This window comes from Phoenix dactylifera, chromosome 13 (genome assembly GCF_051530095.1).
Source record: "Phoenix dactylifera cultivar Ajwa chromosome 13, Ajwa_hap1_PhDact_Kaust_v1.1, whole genome shotgun sequence".
Taxonomy (NCBI): domain Eukaryota; kingdom Viridiplantae; phylum Streptophyta; class Magnoliopsida; order Arecales; family Arecaceae; genus Phoenix; species Phoenix dactylifera.
In genome coordinates this window covers 11,375,098-11,399,192 of record NC_143202.1, presented here as the reverse complement: position 1 = coordinate 11,399,192, position 24,095 = coordinate 11,375,098, and the positions used below count along the sequence as shown (strand labels likewise).

The 24,095-nt window shown below is 38.8% G+C and overlaps 1 protein-coding gene and 1 non-coding gene across 3 annotated transcripts; both read left to right on the top strand.

The window, feature by feature from the left end:
- Positions 1-4,563: 4,563 nt before the first annotated feature.
- On the top strand, positions 4,564-22,722 carry LOC103697435 (Alpha-L RNA-binding motif/Ribosomal protein S4 family protein). 2 transcript variants are annotated; one of them, XM_088710199.2, is made up of 5 exons: positions 4,564-6,177; positions 7,008-7,146; positions 7,299-7,406; positions 21,405-21,479; positions 22,336-22,722. In XM_088710199.2, exons 2-5 carry the CDS (start codon positions 7,013-7,015, stop codon positions 22,568-22,570), a joined length of 552 nt encoding a protein of 183 aa, XP_088566325.1. In that variant the 5' UTR covers positions 4,564-6,177; positions 7,008-7,012; the 3' UTR covers positions 22,571-22,722. The 2 variants fall into 2 exon arrangements, with proteins under 2 accessions (XP_088566325.1, XP_038973377.2); XM_039117449.2 differs by having other exon boundaries at positions 4,609-4,774.
- LOC120105203 (small nucleolar RNA R71) lies at positions 17,128-17,233 on the top strand. The gene has a single exon (XR_005507570.1). It is a non-coding gene; the product is annotated as a small nucleolar RNA R71 (small nucleolar RNA).
- Positions 22,723-24,095: the final 1,373 nt, after the last annotated feature.

Here is a 24,095-nt window from a genome sequence, read left to right as displayed (position 1 = left end):
TACATTACAGCTAGCGACGCTTTATAGCGTCGCTAAGTTTGAAATTGCCGACGCTAAAAAGCGTCGGGAAATCCTTCGACGCTTTTCAATGCGTCGAAAAAAATTTTCTCCACTGTAGCATAGGCGACGCTTTGCCGACGCTTACGAAAGCGTCGGGATGGTTTTTAGCGACGCTTAAAAGCGTCGTTAAAGGCCAAAAAATGCGTCGCTAATGACCATTATTCTTGTAGTGATCCCAGTTTCACTATATGAAGTTTCTAATTAATCAACTTCATAGTTAATTCAATCATGGTTGTGAATAAATTTTCTCCTCAATCCTCCATCTTCGATGCTTCAGAGATGAGAATATTGAGAATGTCGTATCACCTTAATTTGACTAGTTCTGTGACCAAGCATACAAAATTCAAAAAAACCTCACATTGAATGTTAAGAGTAATCATTTTTTTTAATCAATTTAACAATATCAGTTATAATATAGGCATACTATGTTATATTACAAATTGAAAGGCCTAACCTGCATGTTACAATTCCTATTAGTGGACTTAGTTTACAATGCTCATTGCCCTATGAGTGTTGCTAAAATCGTCATTATCATCAAATTATATTTAGCTTTTTATGCACTATTGGTGCATTGTTTGCTTTTTCTATTAAAGGAAGGGAGCAAAATTTGAATACATGTACACTGCATTTGTCAAGAAAGAAAAGCCCTTCAAAAGTTGACCATAGATAGGCAATCCCACTATAAAACCTTTCTCTCTCTCTCTCTCTCTCAAAATAGTTGATAAGAATGTTTAAAAATTAGCAGATAATGTCAATGCCTAACCAAATTGGAGAGGTTTCTTGATCAACCTGGCAAAAGTGGATGTGCACAGGCTCTTTCCAAATGAGCACTATGTGTGCAATGTATGTGGAACTCCTTTCTTGTGATTGAATCTAAAGGCATTTGTAATAACCCCACCCCACCATTTTTCTTGGACTGGATCTCAACTTGGCTAAGCCGACCAAGTCAATTCAGTGTTGAACTCGGCCTTGACGTAGCTAGTTGACTGAGTCGACCTAGTGGCAGACTCACCAGCTAGTGACAGAAGCCCAACCAGGTGAGACCCTGACTCGAAATGCTGGGGAAGGCCGAGGCCTTGCTGCACTTATAACAGGCACGAGACCCTCAGGGTTGGTCGGTCATGCATGTGTGGCAACTAGTGAGAGCAAGTGGTAATGCGTGAGACCCCTCTTCTCCCCCATTTTTTTCTTCTTCTTCTCCCACCTCTCTCTCTTGAATCTCCACTATCGCCTTCCAAATTTATCGAATGTCCTCCGGTTCTAGCCTCTGGAGCCTTGAACTAGTCGCTAGAGCCTATTGTTGGTGGTTCTATTAGCACCAAGGGATTGGACCTCCTATTTTAACCGTGGTAAGGGCATTGGAAACTACCCTATTTTCTCACCAAATCGCATCCCTTTACCTCCCTCTCCACCCCCATGTTCTTCCCCTAGGGTTGCTCGTGAGGTTGGCATGCTCACCTGACCCCGCTGCTTGGTTGATGGTTGGTCCCAAGCTTAGCCAAGGGTGGCCCTGTTTCAAGATAGGGCCACACCTGTCACGACGAAACTGAGCTTCAAGACCCTCTTTTTTTATGGTTTCTACCACTTTGGCCATCGCTCATCTCTCTAACATGGTGGCCAGACGTGGTAACTCGGTCAGAAAATTGATTTGAGCCAAGCTATAGTTTTAGATGCCTTGCTTTCTCAATTGAAAAACACCTAAACCATATTGCAGTCCCTCCTTATTCTTCTTTCCTCCGTTGTTGTCATCTCTATCGCCTCCTCATGGCCAACGATCCTCTTTCACCTCCCAAGGGTGGATGCAAGGCCGGCAAGATAGGTTCACTGCCTTCATTGCGACCATGCCATAGGCCACAAGAGAGGGGTTCAGCCAATATCTCCTCTCCGTTTCCTCTCTCATCCTTCCTCTTCAATCCTATCTCTTGTAAATTGATCTGATTATTATTTTTAGATCAAGGAGAGATCACAGGCACACTTGACTCGAGGAGTGCAGTCCACATCTCAGGTAATTGCAAGCCTAATCTATTTTTAGGTTAGGAGATAGAGAGTGCTATGGGGGCTAAGTAGGATTGGAGGGACAAGCACCCAGATCTTGGCCACTGGCTGCGGGATCACAAACCCTACCTTAGGGGGATCTTGGATTGTGGAGTCCTGAGTGAGTCCTACAAATCTAGAGACCACTAGTACATCCAAGAATTTTAAAATAATAACTAAGTTGCTTTAGGGTGTACCTAATAATTAATTTGTTTTGTCCAAGTCGTATGTAGCCTGGGTCGAGAGATTCCTATATTTGCAAGTTAAGCTATAAGCACCTTTACCTCTAGAATTTTATTATGCATGCATTATAATATATATAAAAATATGATTTGCGTAAAAATAAATTATAATATTTGTTATTAATATTTTTAGAAGAATTGTGAAAATATTTGTTAGTTTAGGCATACCTTTGGATAATGAGTTTAAGTTATTTGAAATGAAAAATTGTGAAAATTATTTATTCATAATTATATTTATATTTGAAATAATTATTGTAAATTTTATTCATGAAAATTAATTTTAAAAGTTATGGATAAAGCATAAAAATGCCTCCTTGAATTTGACACTGAATTATGCTGCATCAAAATTCATCTTGATATGTTTTTATGCAACTTATATTGTAAACAATGGTTGATTATTTATTGTTTGCAAAAACTATGATTTTTGGATTGATTATGTTACTAGACTATGGATATTGTATAAATCACTCTCTAGTCCAATTATAATTCGAGCCTAGCCAATGGGGCTGATCGTTGGCTAGACGACAATCTAGGAGCTATTTTTTTTGTCCTAGCCAGGTGGAGCTAATAGTTGGTACATGTTATGGTGCGCATATTTTTCATGTGACTTAGAGCTAGTTTTCTTTTAGGCCCAGCCAGTCGGATCTAATAACTAGCATATATTAATTGTAGGCAAGATTTATGTTTAGGAGCTAGTCTCTTTTAGACCTTATCATTGGACTGATCATGGTCGTAGTTGCATAGGCTACGTAATACAAATGCATTTTATCTATTTTATTCGAATATCTTTCCTTGATTAGATGCATTAATGTTTTGAAAATTACGCTTGTATGAATATTTTTATGAAAATTTTATTATGTGTTGACAAGATGCTTTATTGACCGTTGAAAGTTTTTATACCATAAAAAGTTAGTCCTTCTTATATGTAATATGGTTGTTCCTATTAGAGATAAAAGTTGACTTGTTGAGTTAGCTTTAGCTTCTTTATCTTCCTTTGATATGTTATTCTTATTTGGGTTCTCAAAAAAAAAAGGCTATGATAATTTTTGAATCTATTAAATTTAGATTGTGCTTAGACTATACCTTATCTAAAATCATTAGAATGAATTTGTCCGATGAAACGGTCACAAATCAGTAATTTATCGAATTAATTTTATTAATTTTAGACTTTAGTTGGATTATTCTGTCTCATGAACACTTAATGGTTACATGTTCATTAGAACTAGTAAATAAATAAGTACTTAAAAAATAGCCTTTTGTTTCCTATATTTTACCCTTAGTATTTATTGATGCTAATATTATCTGAGCTATTTTTTGGGGGGATTTTCGACTAGAGTCTATATAGAATATCTAACAGGATTGGATTGGATTTCCTATTGAATCATGAATAGAGTTAGAAGTAGGCTGGGCTGAGCCATGTCCCTACCCAAACTCGATCTTTTTTTTTTTTTTTTTGGGACTTCGGGCCGGGCTAGCCTGCTCTCTTCCCTCTAGATAGTATAATAGAATGGGGTCTGTTTAATATGGTATGCTTTATACCATACCACTGTACCATATTCTCCTCCAAGCTTCAGCCCGGCCCGAATCTGATTGGGCTAGACCGAATTATCCGTTTAGGCCAAAAATAGGTACTACCCAAACCCAAATAAAGTTTAATATCTCATAGTATTGTTTCACAAATAAATAAGCTAGTTAAAAATTAGACTCTCTTCAGTAAATGATATATGCTATATTATTCTTAATTAAACCAATTTTAATTTGTTCTTTACTTTCTTATTTTTTTTTATAAATAACAACGTACAAAAACAAATTGATTTGGGTCTAGAATGGGCCAATGACATATCAGAGCCCGACTTGAAAAATAAATGAGCTCTCTATTTAAGCCCAAATCCAATCTGAATTCTTTCAAACCTAGCTTAAAATCCGACCCAATGGGTCTCAAGCTAGCTCGAGCTCATTTCCAGCTCTAATAATGGATTACACAGTTTGTCTAAGTGAAGCCTATATCAACCCAATTCCTTTCGATTAGAGCTGATCACGGGCCTTCTAGCTCGTCCAGCCTGGTCCAAAATTTTTTGAGCTTGGGCATTAAAAAAGGGCCCATGGGTCGGACCTGGGCAGGAAAAGCAGCCCGATAAAAAAAATTAGGCCGGGCTGTAAACTTTTAAAAATAGCCCGGCCGGGCCGGACCCGGCTATAAAACACCTATTATATGATATAATATATTATAAACTTTTAAGAAACCCTAAACCCCACACGCCCCCCCCCGCGCCACCCCCCCCCCCAGCCGCTCCCATTTCCGAGTTTCCGCCGGTTTCCCTGTAGCCGCCGCCTCCTCTGGGTGCCGTCGCCTCTTCAACGACCGACCGGCGGCTCTTCGCGTCCTTCTCCACCGGACGGCAACCTCCGCGGCTCCGGTCACCGACTCACAGTCACCGGTAAGATTTTTCTCGTCCTCCTCCTCCTCTTCGAGCTCGGTCCCGGATGGATTTCGCCCGAGCTCGGAAGTCGGAAGTAAAGCCCCATATAGCTTCGAGCCCGGATGAAAGAGAGAGAGAGAGAGAGGTGGTGGGGGGGGGGGGGGAGAGCTCGGAAGTAAAGCCCGGAGCTTCGAGCCAGGATGGAAGAGAGAGAGAGAGAGAGAGAGAGAGAGAGAGAGAGAGAGAGAGGTGGGGGTGGGGGGGGGGGGTGGTGGGGGGAGAGGGAGGTTCCTTACCCGTTTTCTGTGGCTGACCGTGACCAAAAGGAAGCAAAGCCCCGTATAAAACGGAAACAGGGGCTGGCTACGAGTCTTCCCCCTTGATGGAAGGGAGGTGGAGAGTTTCCTGGCCTGCAGACTCTGATCATTTCCCCAAGCTTGGAGAGAAATTTGGGAAGTTGGGGATGGTAGTTTTGTTTTGAGTGGAGACCGGAGAGAAAGAGAGAGGAGGGATTTGGTTGGCTACGAGTCTGAAGCCACCCGTATCTTTCATCCCTTCTCTTTTTTGGTTTTGGTCTTGGTTTTCCTTCCCTCACATTACTCCTGATCCAGCTGAGCCATCAGGAAGAAAGATCGGGGGATTGGAGATGGACTTCTTGGAGGGTGGAGATTCTTTTAATTTTTTCCTCTCGGTTTCTTCACTCCTGAGATGGACTTCTGATCCAAACAAAGAAAAAATCGGGCCTGTCACGTCAGGCCTGGGACTAGATTTATAAAATTAGATCGGGCTTGAATAAAAATTTAAGCTCGACAGTCGGGCCGGGCCGGGCCTGGGCATAGCCATCGGGCCTAATTTCTATTGTAGAGCCCGGCCCGGCCTGAGTTTTGATCAGCTCTATAACTGATCCGATTTTTGTGCAAAATTCGATTTTCGAAATAGTACCCTACTGATTTTTATTTTGGGGGAGCTACTAACCTTCTTTACCTCGAGCCGATTTTGGTTTTATTGTAATGGTGTACTCGGAATCGGTGGATCAACATCCAATGATTGGTATAGTTTGCAACTCCGGGTTTGAGGCCATTCACCATATAAACGAAGTACGGGACACCAGCGATCCCTAATCTCTTGCCATTTCCTCTTTGTTCTTTCTCCGTGCTAACCCGCTCTTTTCTTGAACCCTAACCCCTACCACCAAGGCCTCCTCTCCGGCCACCACCACGAGGCTACGACCTCGGCAGCAATCGCCACCGGCCACCAGCGCCACCTCCAGTCCTCTTCTCCACCCCCCAATCGGCCACCACTATCATTTAAAAAGGCGGCCGCCACCACCACTGGTCACCAGTCACAACCGCCACCGCCACCTCTGGCTCTCTTTTCCACCTCCCACTGGCTACCACTGCAAAGGGCCGCCACCAAAGAAGGTCGGTCTCCGCTCTTTCCCTTGTATTTATATAATGCCGCAGAATTGTTCGTTAGTCGCTATTTTGATTGTCCTCTATACGTGTTAATTCATGCCGGAACCAAAGCTTGATTTCAGATCTTATTCAAAAAAGATTGAATTGATTTTATCTAGATGCGAGATCCGAAAATAGGCTCGACATGGTGCTAAATAGATAGAGCTTGCTCTCGATACAACGTGCCCCGCAGCTGTTTGGGTGATTTGAGCGTTAGGCGGCGAATTAAGAAAGGCAAGTAAGAAGTGTGTGTGAAAGGCAGAGATGGGGGAGTAAGAGACTAAATGCAGAGCTTTTCGAGGAAGCTCCAACCTCCTGTTGTTGCAAGTACTTTTTGGTTGTTATCCCCTGCAATGAATTCATTCCTAAATTTAAATAGATCTCCTTCTCCTAAAAAGAATGAAGGAGTTACAAGACACGTACAAAGGCCACTTCAAACACTACTTCACCTCCCCTGATAAAAGGAGGTTGTTACAACAACTCTTCTCCAAAAAAAAAACTACCCCTAGGACTCTTCTACCCCTAGGACTCTTTCAAACACCTAGACACGTACATCTTTTATTGAAAGAGAAATGTGGAACACGAACACACCCATGCAAGCACAACCATGTAACGTGGGCACGTTACACTCAAATACTATGCTGGAAACTAGTTTTAATCGGAGCATGATCTACACCCCCCCAGTTTGCACTTAAACTTTTAACTGGTCGATAAAATTGAAGGATATTAACACACAGGCCTTGGAATTGATTCCTTATCTTTCCTGATTCTGATTTTTCTTTCTTGGGTTGTGACAGCAAGCATGAGGAAGTTAAAATTTCATGAGAAGAAGCTCCTGAAGAAGGTGAACTTTATTGAGTATAAAAGAGAAAGGGGTCACCGTGAAGCACTCGTCACACGCCGATACCACCTCACAGAAAGGGATGATTACAAGAAGTAATATTCTTTGTTCCTACTGTTACTAGTTTAATTGGTAAAGTGAGTGCTATTTGAATTGTGGAAACAGTGTGAGATTGTGCCTTTCGAAATATAGGCAAAATGTTATTTTATTCTTGGGTATCTATATATTCTTTCTTTTTTCATCTTAGGTATTCGAGTATATGTCGCATGGTACAAAAGCTAGTGGTCCTCCTGAAGCAAATGGATCCAAGAGACCCTTATCGCATTGAGATGACAGATATGCTTCTAGAAAAGCTGTAAGCTGTTGATCATTAGTAAATTTTCTTGTCTTTCTTTTCTTTTTATAAATGCATGCTATTTTACTACTAATTGTTCTTAGCTCTGTATATGGGTCTTTCCCTTATCATCTTTCACAGAGGCTTTCCATTCATTGCGCTTTGGATTCCTCTACTATTATGTCTTGATACATTATTCCTTTGGCATGATGCTCTGAATGATCATTTTGATTGCTTGTTACTAGATGTGTATTACTTTTGAGTTCGACTATATCTCTTAGGTGGTGTTTGGCTATGGAATGATATTGTTGGTATAATCTGTTCCTAAATTTCTTTAATTAGGTTATTTCAGAGATTAAACAAAACAATCCTGAATTATGTTTGGTTCAAAATCTGTTATTCTTCAGGTGTAGTGCAGTTTGAATGCTGTTTCGTTGTAAGAATGAGATTAAGGAGGCCAAGTGTAACATCGTTTTGGTTTTCTTTCTTTGTTTTTCTTTGTTATTATATTGTTCTTTGTGCTATGGTAATGGTAATATTATTTTCAATATTAAACATAAAAAATTAATTCATTCAATAATCTATTATGGTCTCGATATCTTTGTTTTTGATTGGATTGCAGCTATCATCAAAGTGTTATCCTTTTGAATTAACCATGTCCATCATAGATACATGCATACATAGAATTTTTCATGATTACATGTCCAAACCAATTTCTTGGAATTTTCACCCCAATCATATTACTTCATTGTAATGGAACCATCTGTTTGCAAATGTCAGTTTTCTTTCACATTACATTTCAATGGACTCCATTATCTAAACATTTAGTTTGCAACTTTGCATTGTAGTAAAGCCATCCATTTATGAACCAAGAATTTAGGTGATATTCTTTACCAATATACCAATTTCTGGATTGCATGTAAATGAATAGATGGTGTCAGGCAGGAAAACTATGAAACTTTACATCTAAAAAAGGTTTTCAATATTTGCTCTTATCACTGACCACACAATATCAGCATGCTAGCAGCAAAAAACTGGAGCATGTATTTCATTAACCAGAGTGGGTTAAAACTCTGAAACTATGGACCTTGGAGGCTCAAGTACAGCTAGTTAAATTGAGCCATTTGCAGCCATATGGATGTGTACCTATACTATATATGCTGCAATCCTGCAATATAACAAAGAATGACTAGAATTAAAAAGAAAAGCGAAAAAGATTGTGGCTTCAATCGCACAAATTATGTATCAAATGTTTTCTAATCGATCCTTGACGTATCAAGATATCTCTAACGGCCTTGACCATTGTGACACACATTGATCCATCAAAAGGACAACTGTTGGGAGAGAAGAGGGGGAGGGGGCAGAAAGGTAGAAAAATTGAGTTTGTCAAGGTTTTATGAGAAGGGGAGCGGAATTATGCAAGATTGACTGATCTATTGGCCTAGGGTGCTGATCGGCCATCAATTACTTACACTAGGTGTGGGGAAGGTGAGAGATGATGATGGGAAGATGGCATTGCCACATGGGGCATGAGAGAGGAGTAAAAACAAAGGTTTTGCATGGGAGAGGAGAGAGAAAAGAGAGCTGATGGGGTATTTTTGGTATGGGCTCCGTGTTAAAATTATGGAATAAACTTCTGTGTCTCTCCTAGTAAAGAAGTTTAATCTGGGTCGTTCAGAGGAAATTTATGAGCCTAGTTTATGCTAGGTTAAAAGCGTTAAGTTTAGGTTGTTTGGCAAAATAAAAGGGTTGAGTGCCCTTTTCTTCCCTGAACCAAATGCTGCCTTAATATTATTGCAGCCTTAGGGTCATGCAAGTGTTATTTTTGGGAAAAAGTAGGGTGATGGAAGCATGCTGGCATATCATTTTTTTATGTCTATGGAGAGTTTCTACTTGGTGTAATACTCCTTAATTTAGCTTCTTTACTTTCTAGTAGGTCAAAAATAGCCTTGTTTGGGAAAATAGAGGTTTTGATGTCACAAAGCATCACAGTTTGATTAGGATCAGTAGTTAGTTATAAGTTACTTTGAGGAATTGCTATAGTGATGATATTTTTCTTGCTATAGGAGTGTGTATCTTATATTGTTATTCAGAGCTATAAAAGTGGCAACTGGATATTGATTAGTTAGCTTAAGAACTATCGGTCATAACCTATCTCTCCATCTTTTCCCCCCTCTCTTACCTTATTCTTGTACCATTTATTCTGCCCCGTCCTTCCCCTTTCTCTCCCTCCCTCCCTTGTTTAGCTTAATTAGTGCCACCCATATATTTGTTTCTGATCCTTTGCTTTCTTTTGATTTCTTCTCCCCTTTTTTTTCCTCTTCTATCTGTCTATCATCTAAACTCTCCCCCCCTTTCTCTCACTTCTCTTTCTTGAAAACCTAGCCCTTCTTTCATTCTTTTCTTAATTATTCCTTCCCCTTCCATTAGCTCAATCTTCTTCTCTTTATTCTTTTTTATTTAGTCTTTTATTATTTTTCCAGATTTACCTTAACCCCATGATTAAATTCGTTTTACATCAATTTGGTATTTATGGAAATTTGAGTAGTTGGAAAAAAGTTGCTATTCATGACACACTCTATGTGATGAAGATTTAACTGATGCAAGAAATTTGAAAATATGTTATTTTAATGAGATTAAAAAAACATTTGTCCCAAAGTGAAGTTTCTACACTTGACAGCTAAGCAAAGCGATTTCTTAGAATGAATCATGGGATGAAAATTGAAAATTAGAAAGGTTTTCAGGGGTATAGAACCCCACAAATAGAAATACTAGTTTTTAGTTTGAAATCTTTTCTAATGTAATCATGGAGGATTAGAGGGCTATGGCGAAATGGAAAAGAGTTGGTTGTACAGGGGGTTTAGTTTGAACTTGTTACATTGTATAGATGTAGGAGGGTTTTTACATTACTTTGGTTGTCGCCTTTTATTGTTTGGAAGGGGTTGTGTCTTGGGAGCCATTTTTAAGAGATTAAGGCGTCGGTTGGTAGGGTTGTTGGTAGTAGAGCTTTCGGAAGTAGAGTTTTTTGAAATAGAGTTTTTATAAAAAGCTATTTGCTGATAACTACATTTCTAAAGTGCTGAGAGACTTTAATATGTGTTTGGTAAACAAACTAAGAAAGTACTTTTGGTATAACAAAATGACTATAAAAGACATTGCATGGTATTATACAACTGATTATAATAAAATATAATATATATTAATACATAAATATATAATATAGCATAATATTACTATAATGTAATATAATATTATTATAAATAGTAATATAATATTGTATACTATCGCATAATAATATAACATAATTTGATATTATATAACATAATATATCAATGTATTATGATATAATGTAATATAATATTATATTTATAGTATAATACAATAATAAAGGTATAAAATATTATAATTATTATAATTATATATTATCATTATTATTTTTTGTAATTATTATATTTTATTATAGGTATTTTGATCCAAAAAGAAAAATTTGTATAACTTAAAATAACTTTCCGACGAGGCCTAAAAGTGCTTTTATAGGAATAGAAAATGCTTTCTGGCCCTCCAAAAGCTCTGCCAAACGAAGCCTAAGGAATCCTTTGCTAATTTAGGTTGTATTTTCTAATTGATTAGAGAAAATTATGGACTTAATGTAGAGATTGGGTTAAATGAACCGCTTGTTAATGAGACGGTTATATATGTTATGGGCAATGAGAAAGGCTCTGCCGCTTCTTAAGTTGTCAAAAATTTATTTGGCCGCATGAAAGTGTGTATATAATGACAATAGAATAGGGCAATTGATAGGCTAACCTTATGAGGAAAAAAGAGGAGAGGAAGTAGTATGAATGAGAAATAAGGAAATATAGGAATGACAAGAGGTGGCTATCCATTTGGGGCATCAGCTCTGTTGATTAAATTTGAGAAAATCTCTCTTATCCAAAAACTCAATCTCAACTCATGATAGTCATGATTTTCGGCTGTAAGATAAAATTCAGTGTTTCCCTTTAATTTTCCTTTTAGTTTTATCAATTCTATATAAAAGAAACATTGCTCTCTCTCTCTCTCTCTTCAAGTTCATGAATTCAATTGCCAATCAGAATTATCCATATAATCTGAAATTATTGAAAATCTAGATCCAAACAAGCATTTAGATCTAGACTTTATTGTGAAAGAAATCAAGACAGGTATATGTCACTTTTCTTTTTATAGAAAAGCAGCATGTTAGTAAGAATTTTTCTGGTGCATTTTAGGTTGATTATAGGTTCAATTCAGGAAGTTCTAGAATCATTTCTAGTTAGATATCATTATATATGTGGATGTAAATTTTATTATTGGATTAAAAATTAGAGGATTACTTATAAACTTATGATCGGTTCTTTCAATTTCAAAAGTAAACCACGCAATAGCATGTATCCTGTAGGATAGTGATTACGGGTGTCGGTCCACAGGGATTGGAGACAAGTTATTTTTCTTTAATAATAAATCAAAAAGAAGAGTTTGCTAACTTAATTATACTGAATTAATCTATGAGTACGAATTGAAATTTATCAAAGTAGATGGATCTAGGGTTTGGAATCCACTGCGTAGCATTGCATTAGGGACTGTGTTCTTAATTTTTATCTTTTGGAGAGACATGCAAATTGGCTACAAGCCTTTTAAAATAAAAACATAAAGAGTTCTAGGAAGATCCATCTTCGGTATAGCATGAAGTGTCTACCTAAGTATGCTAATCTAGGATGCAGCACACTTCATCTTCCTAGGCATGGATCATCTTAGACTACTTTAGCAAACATGATTAGTAACTAGCATGCTCAAAGTTTAAATATCATAAAGGAATATTTCATTAAAAATAAGAATTTAAACAAGCTCCAAAATAATAAAAAAGTAAGAACTACAATTACCCTGATACATTGCTAAGGCTTCATCCAGCCCTAGATTGGACGTTTAGCCGCGCATGGCTTCCGGACGTCCTCCCATCTTCATAATAAAATTAAAAAAACTCTTCCCTGGCATCCCAGCGTCCCTTCAAAACTCCTCTATCCTTCCCGGTCCTCCCTCTTGTTCGCAGAGTAATCTCCTCTTTTATAGCCCCCCCTTCTTCTCACGGTTTCATTCAAAATTTAAATTCAATTCTCCGCAGAGCTGATTTGCTCCAGCTGGATGACTGGATCCGGGGGAGTTGAAGTTAATTCATATGGGGAAAAGCTGGATCTTGGCTTTGCGGAGGGGAGGAATCCGGAAGCTGAAGTGTTGATCGCGGAGAAGAGTTGGAAGCGAAGGCTGGATCCTTGCGGGCAGTGGGCGTGATCCGATGCTTCTTCAACGCGGAAGATGATCTGGATTTGGTGGAAGGTGAATAACGATCGATCACGCTGAGATGCACAGAGGATGTGGACGAGAAGAAGGCTGTGGACGTGCTGGGATGCGATCTGATCTTGAAACAGGGGATTTTTTTGGCCTTGATCCGGAGGGAATGGCGTTGGATTTGTGAATCAGCTGGGAGGAAACCTTTGGGCGCGGAAGGAGTGGAGGATTGGGTTGGATGATCTGCCGATTTTTGGGAAGAGAAATTCCCTGCTTCGGGCGCTGGATTGGAGGGGAAGAACGTTCTTTTTCTTGCTCTGTTTTGCTGGGAAAGTAGGCAGCCGTGAGGAGGCGGGGACGCGGGCTGATGCGGAAGACTTGCTGGGCAGATCGCGGGATGCTGGGGAGGACTGGAAGATTGATGATTTGCCGATTTTGGGAGGATTGCATCGCGGGAGGGACGCGGAGAAGGCTCAGATGCGATTGAATGCGAACGGGAGGAAGCGGAAGGAATGGATACGGCTGAGCTGGGAGATGGGCTCTGTTTTGGAGAAGGGGGAAAACATGTGGTTTTTAAGTCGTGAGCTGGGATTTATTCGGGGAAGGAGATGAAGATGCTGAGATTCAGAATCGGCTGGGAGTTCTTTGAACGCGGAAGCGGGGGAGGATGCGGAGGATCATGCGGCTTGTTCTGAAACAGGGGAAGAGAAAAAAATAAAATAAAATAATGTGGAAGATGAATACGGGAATGAGGGAGATATGTGAATTTTTTTATTATTTATATTTCTTTTTTTTAGAAAAGTGGTTGGGGTCCACTCGGGTAGGTTGGAAGGGTTTTGTTCTGAATCTAAAATAAAGGAAGTTTGGACACGTGGAGAAAATGGGAGAGGCCTCTATTTTGCTAGGTTGGGAAGCTTGGTGTAGACGGGGAAATATGACATGGACAAAGGAATGGATAGCTTCATGCACATGTGGGAGAAAGTAGTCCACACATAAAACAGATTGGGACTAGTTCGTGAATGGGATGACTCGACCTGCACACACATTAAACTAAATCAATATAGAAAATTAAACCAAACTTGAATTACCTCTAATAATTTATTAAAATGCAATGAAGAGGGGAAACACATTTTCTTATGTTTAAATTTAAAATATGTGAATAACAATAATAATAAGTGCTATGTAAAATAGATAAATTTATACATTATTTAGCACTTATCACACCCCAAACCTACATTTTGCTAGTCCTCGAGCAAAATAGAAAAGAAATTAACTCACTTTCGCAGGAATCGCGATTGCATTTACCGTATGCAATAAGGCTTTAAACCCCTAGGTGGCCCTAGTGGACGAGTTTTGTCTCGTGAGGGTTTCCAGTGATGATACCCACAAACTTCAATATTAAAATAAATCATTTATTGTTATGATTATTTTATTTTATTTTATTTTATTTTATTTTATTTTATTTTTTTTATCGATTGATCTATGAAGTGAAAATCAAATTCCAAATGCGTACTAGCTAAGAATTTCAAAAACTCCTTTTTTTAAATTAAAATCTAATTTAAGATACATAAATGATAAGAATTTCAAAGCACACACGGTTTTATTTACTAAATCAGCCCAAATTCTAGGTTAGTATGCAATCTAAGTTAAAGTCATTAAGTTTCCGTTTAGGGAGTTGTAAGACTTATTTATACTGGAGTGCTCGGTGAAATCTGGACCGCACACAAGCTAAGAGTTCGGATCTCCAAAATATTGCTAATACTAGTAGTTTCCAAGGATTGGTCGAAAGGACCTGCTCACTGATTCAAAATCATCTTATCTGCAGGATTTCGAGAGTTGTGGATGTTTACTTTAGTACCTCACGGGCTTTATCTGTAATATTCCAGTTTACTCAAATTTTTACAACGACGGCTTTCACACTATTGTCTTTTTCAAGGTCAATACAGAGTTTTTTTTTTGTTTTTTTAATTATTTTTTATAAAAGATATATAAATTGTGCACTTTTACTCTTGTGGTGATTTCTCCGTGTAACGAGCAGTCAGTCGATAACTCTCACACCAGTTGGCATAAGGTGTCGGGCATCAAAACTCCCCTACGGACTTATGCTCGGAGTTCTCATCACAAGCCCACTTGACCTTTGACAATAGGTAGCCCTTTTCGATGTTTCTGACTAAATCCATTTTTATTGATGATTTTTTTTTTTGAATTAGATAAGTATGATTCATCAGGGTCCAAGGTTGCTACTATACTATCAACATATTGTCGAGCCTAGACTTTAGAAGGGTCGGCCAGTGTGTAGTGAAATTCCAAAGTATTAATTAGCTTACAACTCCCTAAGAGAGACTTAATAAAAAGAACTTAAATTTATATTACTTCCGACTAGTCATTGGGCTTTTTAGATTTTATATACCTTGTGTATTTATCATTCTCGCATTCATGTATAGAAATTAGGTTTTTAAAAACAAAAACTTTTTTTAATTTAATTTTTTTATTATTTATTATTATTTTATAAAAAATGAAATGAACACACATTTTTTTCTTATTTTTTTTTGGGATGAAAATCAAGATGAATACCCCCAAACCTAAACCTAACATTATCCTCAATGTTAAAAAAAATCTAAGAGAATTGGGTTGCCTCCCAACAAGCGCTAAGTTTATTGTCTTCAGCCAGACATAGTGAGGTAGTTTTTGCATCTCTTTCTATGAGTTCATCTATTTTGTTTATCATAAAACACTCAACTTTCCTCGCGGGTTGGTCGTCCGCATTGAACACATTTAATTTTACCTTCATGTTCCCAAATGATATGTTCATTATCCCTGTTCTACAATTGATGCATGCATTGGCTGTTGCTAAAAAGGGCCGCCCAAGGATCACGGGGATTTGTTTCTTAGGATTAGGTTCATGTTCCATATCAAGGACAACGAAATCTACTGGAAAATAGAATTTGTCTACCTTGACAAGAACATCTTCAATTATCCCACGTGGTGTTTTTACAGATCGATCAGCCAATTGAAGGGATACCGAGGTTGGTTTTAACTCACCTAACCCAAGTTTCTCATAAACTGAATAAGGTAAAAGGTTGACACTTGCCCCTAGATCTAAGAGTGCTCGATCAATGAAATTATTTCCTAAGACACAGGAGATGGTGGGAGCACCAGGATCTTTGAATTTCGGAGGGGTGTTGTGTTGGAGAATAGAACACACTTGCTTAGTTAGGAAGACCTTTCTAGGCATATGTCTTAGATTTTCGCTTTTGGGTACAAAGGTCTTTGAGAAATTTAGCATAGGAGGAAACTTGTTTAATAGCATCAAGAAGCGGAAGGTTGATTTTCACTTGTTTGAAATCCTCCATTATTTCCTCTAGTGAAGTTCCCTTTCTGTCAAAGGGAGAGGGTGAATTAAGAGCTTCAGGAAATGGGGCCTTTGGGATGTGAGTTTTGGCAGAAGGTGGACTAGCTGAAGAAGAAGAAGGTTTTAGATTTTTATTTGACACATGTCTATCCTCTTCTTTATCTTCCTTATTGTTATCTTCCTCAATCTTATTGTCTACTACATGTCCACTCCTTAGGGTAGTTAAAGCATTGGCTTGTTCATGATGAATTGCATTTAGTTGATTTTCTTGAGCCATGTATTGTCCCCTAGGATTACTTAATGGTTGGCTTGGAAGCTTTTCTTCCTCTCGCTTGTTCAGTGCATTAGCTAGTTGCCCCATTTGGGATTCTAGCTTGGCGATGGATTGCGTGTGAGAGTGCACCAATTGTGTAATGGTTTCCAAACCTTGAAGGGCGTTCAACACTTTCTCCTCAAAGGCTGTGTTTCTTTGGGATGGAGGAGTGTGTTGAAATTGAATCGAGGGACGGTAGGGATGAATATTTTGTGGGGTTTGAAAATTATGAGGATTTTGAAAATTTTGGGAATAGGGTTGGGCTGTATTCGAAGCTTGCTGCTTCCAAGAAAAGTTTGGATGATTTCGCCATCCCGGGTTATATGTATTGGAAAATGGGTCATTACCCGGTCTAGGCTGTGTTTGAGCAGCATTGATGTGTTCTTGCACGAGTTCGAAAAATTGGGGCGCTGAAGGGCACTCATGAATAGGGTGGGATGGGCTAGAACAGATAGTACACACTTGTGCTTGGAAAGAGTTCATGTAATGCCCACCTATCATCAGTTGGTCAATCTTATGGAACAATGCATCTACCTTGCTAGACAGGTCCATAGAATGACTTATTTCATAAATGGTCCCTTTTCTTTGAGAACTCAGGGGTGCTTGACGAGAACAGGAAGCATAGTGGAGGGAGTTTTCATTTAGATTTTCAAATAATTGCCATGCTTCATGCTCATTTTGAAGCATGAATGTCCCCCCCGCATGCAGCATCGATCATCTGACGGTTTCGTTCAGTCAATCCGTCATAGAAACATTGCATTAGCTGCCACTTAGGTATTTGATGATGAGGGCATTTACGGATTAGGTCCCGAAATCTCTCCCAAGTTTCATGAAATTCTTCTCCCTCAGTTTGGGAGAAGCTTGTAATGGCACGTCTAAACTGGTTCGTTCTTCCTATGGAAAAGTATTTTTTTAGGAATTCTTGTTGCATTTGATCCCAAGAACGAATCGAGTTGGCTTCTAAAGAATTCAGCCATTGTTTGGCTCTATCTTTAAGGGAGAAGGGGAATAATCTAAGTTTCAAAGCATCATCAGTGAAATTCTGAATCTTGACAGTAGTGCAAATCTCAAGAAATTCATCTAAGTGTTTATATGGGTCTTCGTTGGTGAGCCCATAAAAAGATGGGAGCATTTGGATCACACTAGACTTTATTTCATATTGTACAGCTGCTACTTCAGGTAATCGAATGCAAGATGGGGAACTGTAAATGGTGGGAGTAAAGTACTCCCTCAGGAGTTTGGGTTGTTCTTCAGCCATCTCAGGAGGTGGGGATGATTCTAATGTTCTGATCTCAGCTTAAATATTCCTAAGGGTCCGTTCTATTTCAGGGTCAAAAGGTAATAGGTCACGTACTCTAAACGACTCCCTTGCATACACTAGTACTTGATCAGTCAAGCATTCAATAAAAGATAAACACATCAATCCTTGTATTTGTCCTAAAATCACTAGACAGCTCCTAACTGGTTTGAAGAGGGCACCTAAGCCTTCAATCCGGTCTAATGAACCGAGTTGACCAGGTAAGCTTCCAGGTAAGTGGAGGGGTCACGATGCGTTCGCAAAGGTCCCACTTAAAACCCACTTGCCTCGAACAGATGAACTGTCTCCCTTATAGGGACAAAGTTTGCCTAGACATCAACTAAGCCACAGAGCGAAATTGGTGCAACTTTCGGTGATCTTCGTCCTATTGAGCTCGAATGTCCCTAGGAGCCAACGTCTAATTGATTTTAATTAAAGTGACACTATGTGAGATTGAGTTCACCTAAGTTGGGCAAGAATCCGGTGATGAAATCCGGCTCTTATCTTGTTGGGGTGATTGCCCTTACTATGTGCGGATTAATTTGTGTATGTGTATCAAGCATGCATTCACACTTTTGCTGAAATTAAAATCAAACAATCACTACAAAATTTCAAGCTAATAATTAATTTAAATAAGAAAGGTTTAGAGGTTACCAAAGGGAATTTCCCCAGCAATTTAAAATTTTTTTTAGGCAAACCTCTACAGCATTCCTTTTCCAGCAATTCTCTTTTTGATCTTCCCAGATTTTTTTGCTCGATTCCTGAACAAATAATATAAAAAAAAAATTAAAAATTAGTAAGAGAGAAAAAAAAGATAAGAAAAGTAACAACAATAGAAAATATTTTTATTTTAGATATATATATTTTTAAAAAAAGTTTTTTTTTTGTAATTTTTTTTTAATGATAGGAAAATAACTATGCTAGCAATCCCCGGCAACGGCGCCAAAAATTGATCGGTTCTTTTAATTTCAAAAGTAAACCACGCAATAGCACGTATCCTGTAGGATAGTGATTACGGGTGTCGGTCCATAGGGATTGGAGACAAGTTATTTTTCTTTAATAATAAATCAAAAAGAAGAGTTTGCTAACTTAATTATACTGAATTAATCTATGAGTACGAATTGAAATTTATCAAAGTAGATGGATCTAGGGTTTGGAATTCACCGCGTAGCATTGCATTAGGGACTGTGTTCTTAATTTTTATCTTTTGGAGAGGCATGCAAATTGGCTACAAGCCTTTTAAAATAAAAACATAAAGAGTTTTAGGAAGATCCATCTTCGGTATAGCATGAAGTGTCTACCTAAGTATGCTAATCTAGGATGGAGCGCGCTTCATCTTCCTAGGCATGGATCATCTTAGACTACTTTAGCAAACATGATTAGTAACTAGCATGCTCAAAGTTTAAATATCATAAAGGAATATTTCATTGAAAATAAGAATTTAAACAAGCTCTAAAATAATAAAAAAGTAAGAACTACAATTGCCCTGATACATTGCTAGGGCTTCATCCAGCCCTAGATTGGACGTTTAGCCGAGCATGGCTTCCGGACGTCCTCCCATCTTCATAATAAAATAAAAAAAACTCTTCCCTGGCATCCCAGCGTCCCTTCAAAACTCCTCTATCCTTCCCGGTCCTCCCCCCCTGTTCGCAGAGTAATCTCCTCTTTTATAGCCCCCCCTTCTTCTCACGGTTTCATTCAAAATTTAAATTCAATTCTCCGCAGAGCTGATTTGCTCCAGCTGGATGACTGGATCCGGGGGATTTGAAGTTAATTCATATGGGGAAAAGCTGGATCTTGGCTTTGCGGAGGGGAGGAATCCGGAAGCTGAAGTGTTGATCGCGGAGAAGAGTTGGAAGCGAAGGCTGGATCCTTGCGGGCAGTGGGCGTGATCCGATGCTTCTTCAACGCGGAAGATGATCTGGATTTGGTGGAAGGTGAATAATGATCGATCACGCTGAGATGCACAGAGGATGCGGACGAGAAGAAGGCTGCGGACGTGCTGGGATGCGATCTGATCTTGAAACAGGGGATTTTTTTGGCCGTGATCTGGAGGGAATGGCGTTGGATTTGTGAATCAGCTGGGAGGAAACCTTTTGGCGCGGAAGGAGTGGAGGATTGGGTTGGATGATCTGCCGATTTTTGGGAAGAGAAATTCCCTGCTTCGGGCGCTGGATTGGAGGGGAAGAACGTTCTTTTTCTTGCTCTGTTTTGCTGGGAAAGTAGGCAGCCGTGAGGAGGCGGGGACGCGGGCTGATGCGGAAGACTTGCTGGGCAGATCGCGGGATGCTGGGGAGGACTGGAAGATTGATGATTTGCCGATTTTGGGAGGATTGCATCGCGGGAGGGACGCGGAGAAGGCTTAGATGCGATTGAATGCGAACGGGAGGAAGCAGAAGGAATGGATACGGCTGAGCTGGGAGATGGGCTCTGTTTTGGAGCAGGGGGAAAACATGTGGTTTTTAAGTCGTGAGCTGGGATTTATTCGGGGAAGGAGATGAAGATGTTGAGATTCAGAATCGGCTGGGAGGAGTTCTTTGAACGCGGAAGCGGGGGAGGATGCGGAGGATCATGCGGCTTGTTCTGAAACAGGGGAAGAGAAAAAAATAAAATAAAATAATGTGGAAGATGAATACGGGAATGAGGGAGGATATGTGAATTTTTTTATTATTTATATTTCTTCTTTTTTTAGAAAAGTGGTTGGGGTCCACTCGGGTAGGTTGGAAGGGTTTTGTTCTGAATCTAAAATAAAGGAAGTTTGGACACGTGGAGAAAATGGGAGAGGCCTCTATTTTGCTAGGTTGGGAAGCTTGGTGTAGACGGGGAAATATGACATGGACAAAGGAATGGATAGCTTCATGCACATGGGGGAGAAAGTAGTCCACACATGAAACAGATTGGGACTAGTTCGTGAATGGGATGACTCGACCTGCACACACATTAAACTAAATCAATATAGAAAATTAAACCAAACTTGAATTACCTCTAATAATTTATTAAAATGCAATGAAGAGGGGAAACACATTTTCTTATGTTTAAATTTAAAATATGTGAATAACAATAATAATAAGTGCTATGTAAAATAGATAAATTTATACATTATTTAGCACTTATCAACTTATCATGTTTTACAACTCCTGTGCCCACTCATGTTGTGTGAACGGACAAAAAAAATAAAACTCCATAGAGTGAAAAGATGGTTTACATATTTGACTTCTTATTTTTTCTTAGTGCATTTCTTTTTTCCCATCCTTCATGGTGACTGGGCTTCCTAAGGCCCTTTATTGATCTATACTTAGTTGTTAAATTATTTGGGGATACCATAACAGTTTCTACATGATGTTTTCTCCATTTAAGCATTCTACCTGCTATGATTTTGCACAACTCTTGAAAGTCAACAGATGCTCATTTCTCTTTTTTCATAAGGAGGGAACTGACAATATATGTAGCCCTATTTGTTCGTTTTAGAAATTTGAGGTATCTAAGACATATTTCTGTTGTCTAATGATAAGAATGACTAGCATTAAGCTGTGGATGTAGAGATCTTTTATGAGGTTCAAGCATCAATATTTATACTTTGATTTCAACTTCAGTTATTTAACTGGAAAAATGTGGTTGTTGGTTTTCCTTTTATGCAAGAATCTTCTTTATAAAAAATGTTTTACTCTTCATGTTTTTCAAATACTCGGAGAGCAATATGTTATGTTAGTCACGATTAGATATTTTTTGCTTCTGATACCTTTCCATGTATTTCAGTTACAATATGGGTGTGAGCTCAACAAAAAAGAGCTTGGCAAAGTGTGAAAAATTATCAGTGAGTTCATTCTGCAGGTAAATACATTTCTTATCTTAAAGAGAATGAATAGAGACTTTTCATGCTGCTGTCAGATTCTCCTTTCCTAATTGTCCCTGTTAGATTCATAAAGAGAGAGGCAATTGTGACAAGGGATTGAGATATCTTTGTTTACTTATTGTGGTTGCTCATTACTGATTTAATACTTCATAGGACACCATCATAGAGACTTCCTAGTCCATGGGCAACATCAGCAACAGAGCAGGTGATGTATCGGAAAAAAACCATAGCAAATAATCCAATGTTGACCTCTTTGGCTATCCATTGTTAATGCAGCTTGCATCTAACGGACCAAAATCATTGAGTCGGCATAATACTTCTCCAGTACCTCTAGTTATAGCATATGTTTGTCTGTATTCTACTTCTGTTACCTATGCTTCTACTTTAGCGGCACACACTCTTGAAATTCTTATTTATAATCTTTGATGTCTTTCTGATCTGACTAGATTTGCTAATTGAGACGGTCTTTCGTCTTCTTTTTTGCTTTGCAAGCTTTTAATTTCAATCTGGGCTCAAATAACGCACATACTTAATGATGGTTAGCAAGTAGTAACAACCATAACTAATTGTTAGCTAGTAAGTAGCAACAACCATAACTCGTAGTTATGCAAGAGCCCCATATTTCCCCCTCAGTTGGTACTTATTAGTTCAAATTATTAACTAGTCTTGTTTGTCAGTTTTTTGTATCTTTTTTGAAAGAGCTGTGACCCGCATCCGAACTAATCTATTTTTCCAATGTTAGATATTGCTGCTGTATTACTATGTCTAATCAAGATAGGAAAAGGGCCCCAGGGAAGAACTGACTGTCTTTCTCTCTGGGATGCTGTGTTTCAGACGTAGGTTGGCATCTGTTCTGGTGAACCTGAAGTTTGCTGAGCATCTAAAGGAGGCTGTGACATACATTGAGCAGGGGCATGTACGGGTAGGACCAGAGACGATCACTGATCCTGCATTCCTTGTGACAAGGAACATGGAAGACTTTGTGACCTGGGTGGATTCTTCGAAGATCAGAAGAAAGGTGATGGCGTATAATGAGAGATTGGATGACTACGATGCACTGAATGCATAATGTAAGGTTCTTTTCTAATTAAATTCTCTTTTTTGAGAGGCTAGTCATGAAAGTAGCTGTACTTTTTGTGGGTGGAGCCAAGGTTCTTGTAAACTTGCCAATATCATGTTGTGAATCATGGTAGTGAATTCTAACATCTTTTGATATAGTTATTTCTGTTGTCTGCTCTTGTTATGGATAATGAGTCTTGGAGCAGAGCAATATGATAAGTAGGATTCATAAGTAGGATTCATACTTATTTTCCTTTCCTGACTCATGATTGCCTGACCACTAGATAGGCTCGGCTTTATTTGAGATCAGATGGATTGAGATTGTTAATTCAGAAGAAAAAGTAATTGGTGTTGGTTATAGACTGCTGCGAGTTGCCCCTTGCTATCAGAAGTGATGGGGCTAGTGTTAAAACTGTGATGATGATGATCTGAACTCCACCATAGATTTAAATCTAGGCACCTCCTGATGAATGTGATGAGGTAGCCCGACTGCATTAGAAACTCATGGGCTTAGATGCTATGACCCAAACTGTCTCATGGTGGTCTGGGTTTGTCTAAAGGTCCTATTCACTAAATACTTTGTTCATGACTATGCTTATAAATTGAGAAATCATTGGTTTAAGCAATGTGGGGTTCAAATGGAAGTCCACACTAGAGTCTGTATGGAAAACATCCTTGAGCTAGAGTAATATTTTAATTGTGAGGATGCTTTAGTGCTGATGCCTTCAATTCGAAGGGCTAATGTATAATTTGCACTGTCAGGATTTGCACTCACTTCCCTCGCATAGCGGAAGGAGGGTGGGCAGTTTGCTTTTCCGCTTGGCCATGGCTGCCTTGTAGAGCGGCCAAGGTTGCTATGAGGAAAAAGCTCGAATTCGAAAAATTTGCCTGTGCAAGGCAGTTTGGGTTGAATAATATCTGCAACTTGATTGATGTTCTTGGATATTATACATGATTCTTAAAACAATTTTTTTGTTTAGTGGAAGTGTTGCAACCGAATTTGGAACCAGCCAAAATGCCTAAAATATCACCTCTCCTTAATGATCATCTATGACTTCTTGGAAGCCTAATGCCATCCCCGGCTAGGCAAAATATAGACCTCTGTTAAAAAACTACCTTTAGGTTCCTTGTGGATGCTCTGTAAATTTTGACTTTTGTTGTTCAAACCATTATAGATAATGTCGATGAGGCTATATTGAAATGACATCAGTATCAAGTTGATGGATCAAAAGCAAGTTATGTGATTCGAAACATCCCTAGTGAATTAAAGATAACTAAAGTTTACAGTAATGAACGCTGATTCCTTCAGCCATCAGCCAAGTTTTATGGTAGAAGTTTTAACAAACTCATGATTCCTAAATCTTGTTTCACTGAGATGTTCTAACCAACCATCTTTCTTCTTGCAAAGATATACAATCATCAATATGGAGACAACAGACACGTACATAACTCTAGAAGACTGATGTATGATGAGGCAAGCAGGTGGATAACCACATGCAACTTGTAATTCTATCAGTCAGACTATCCATAAGCAG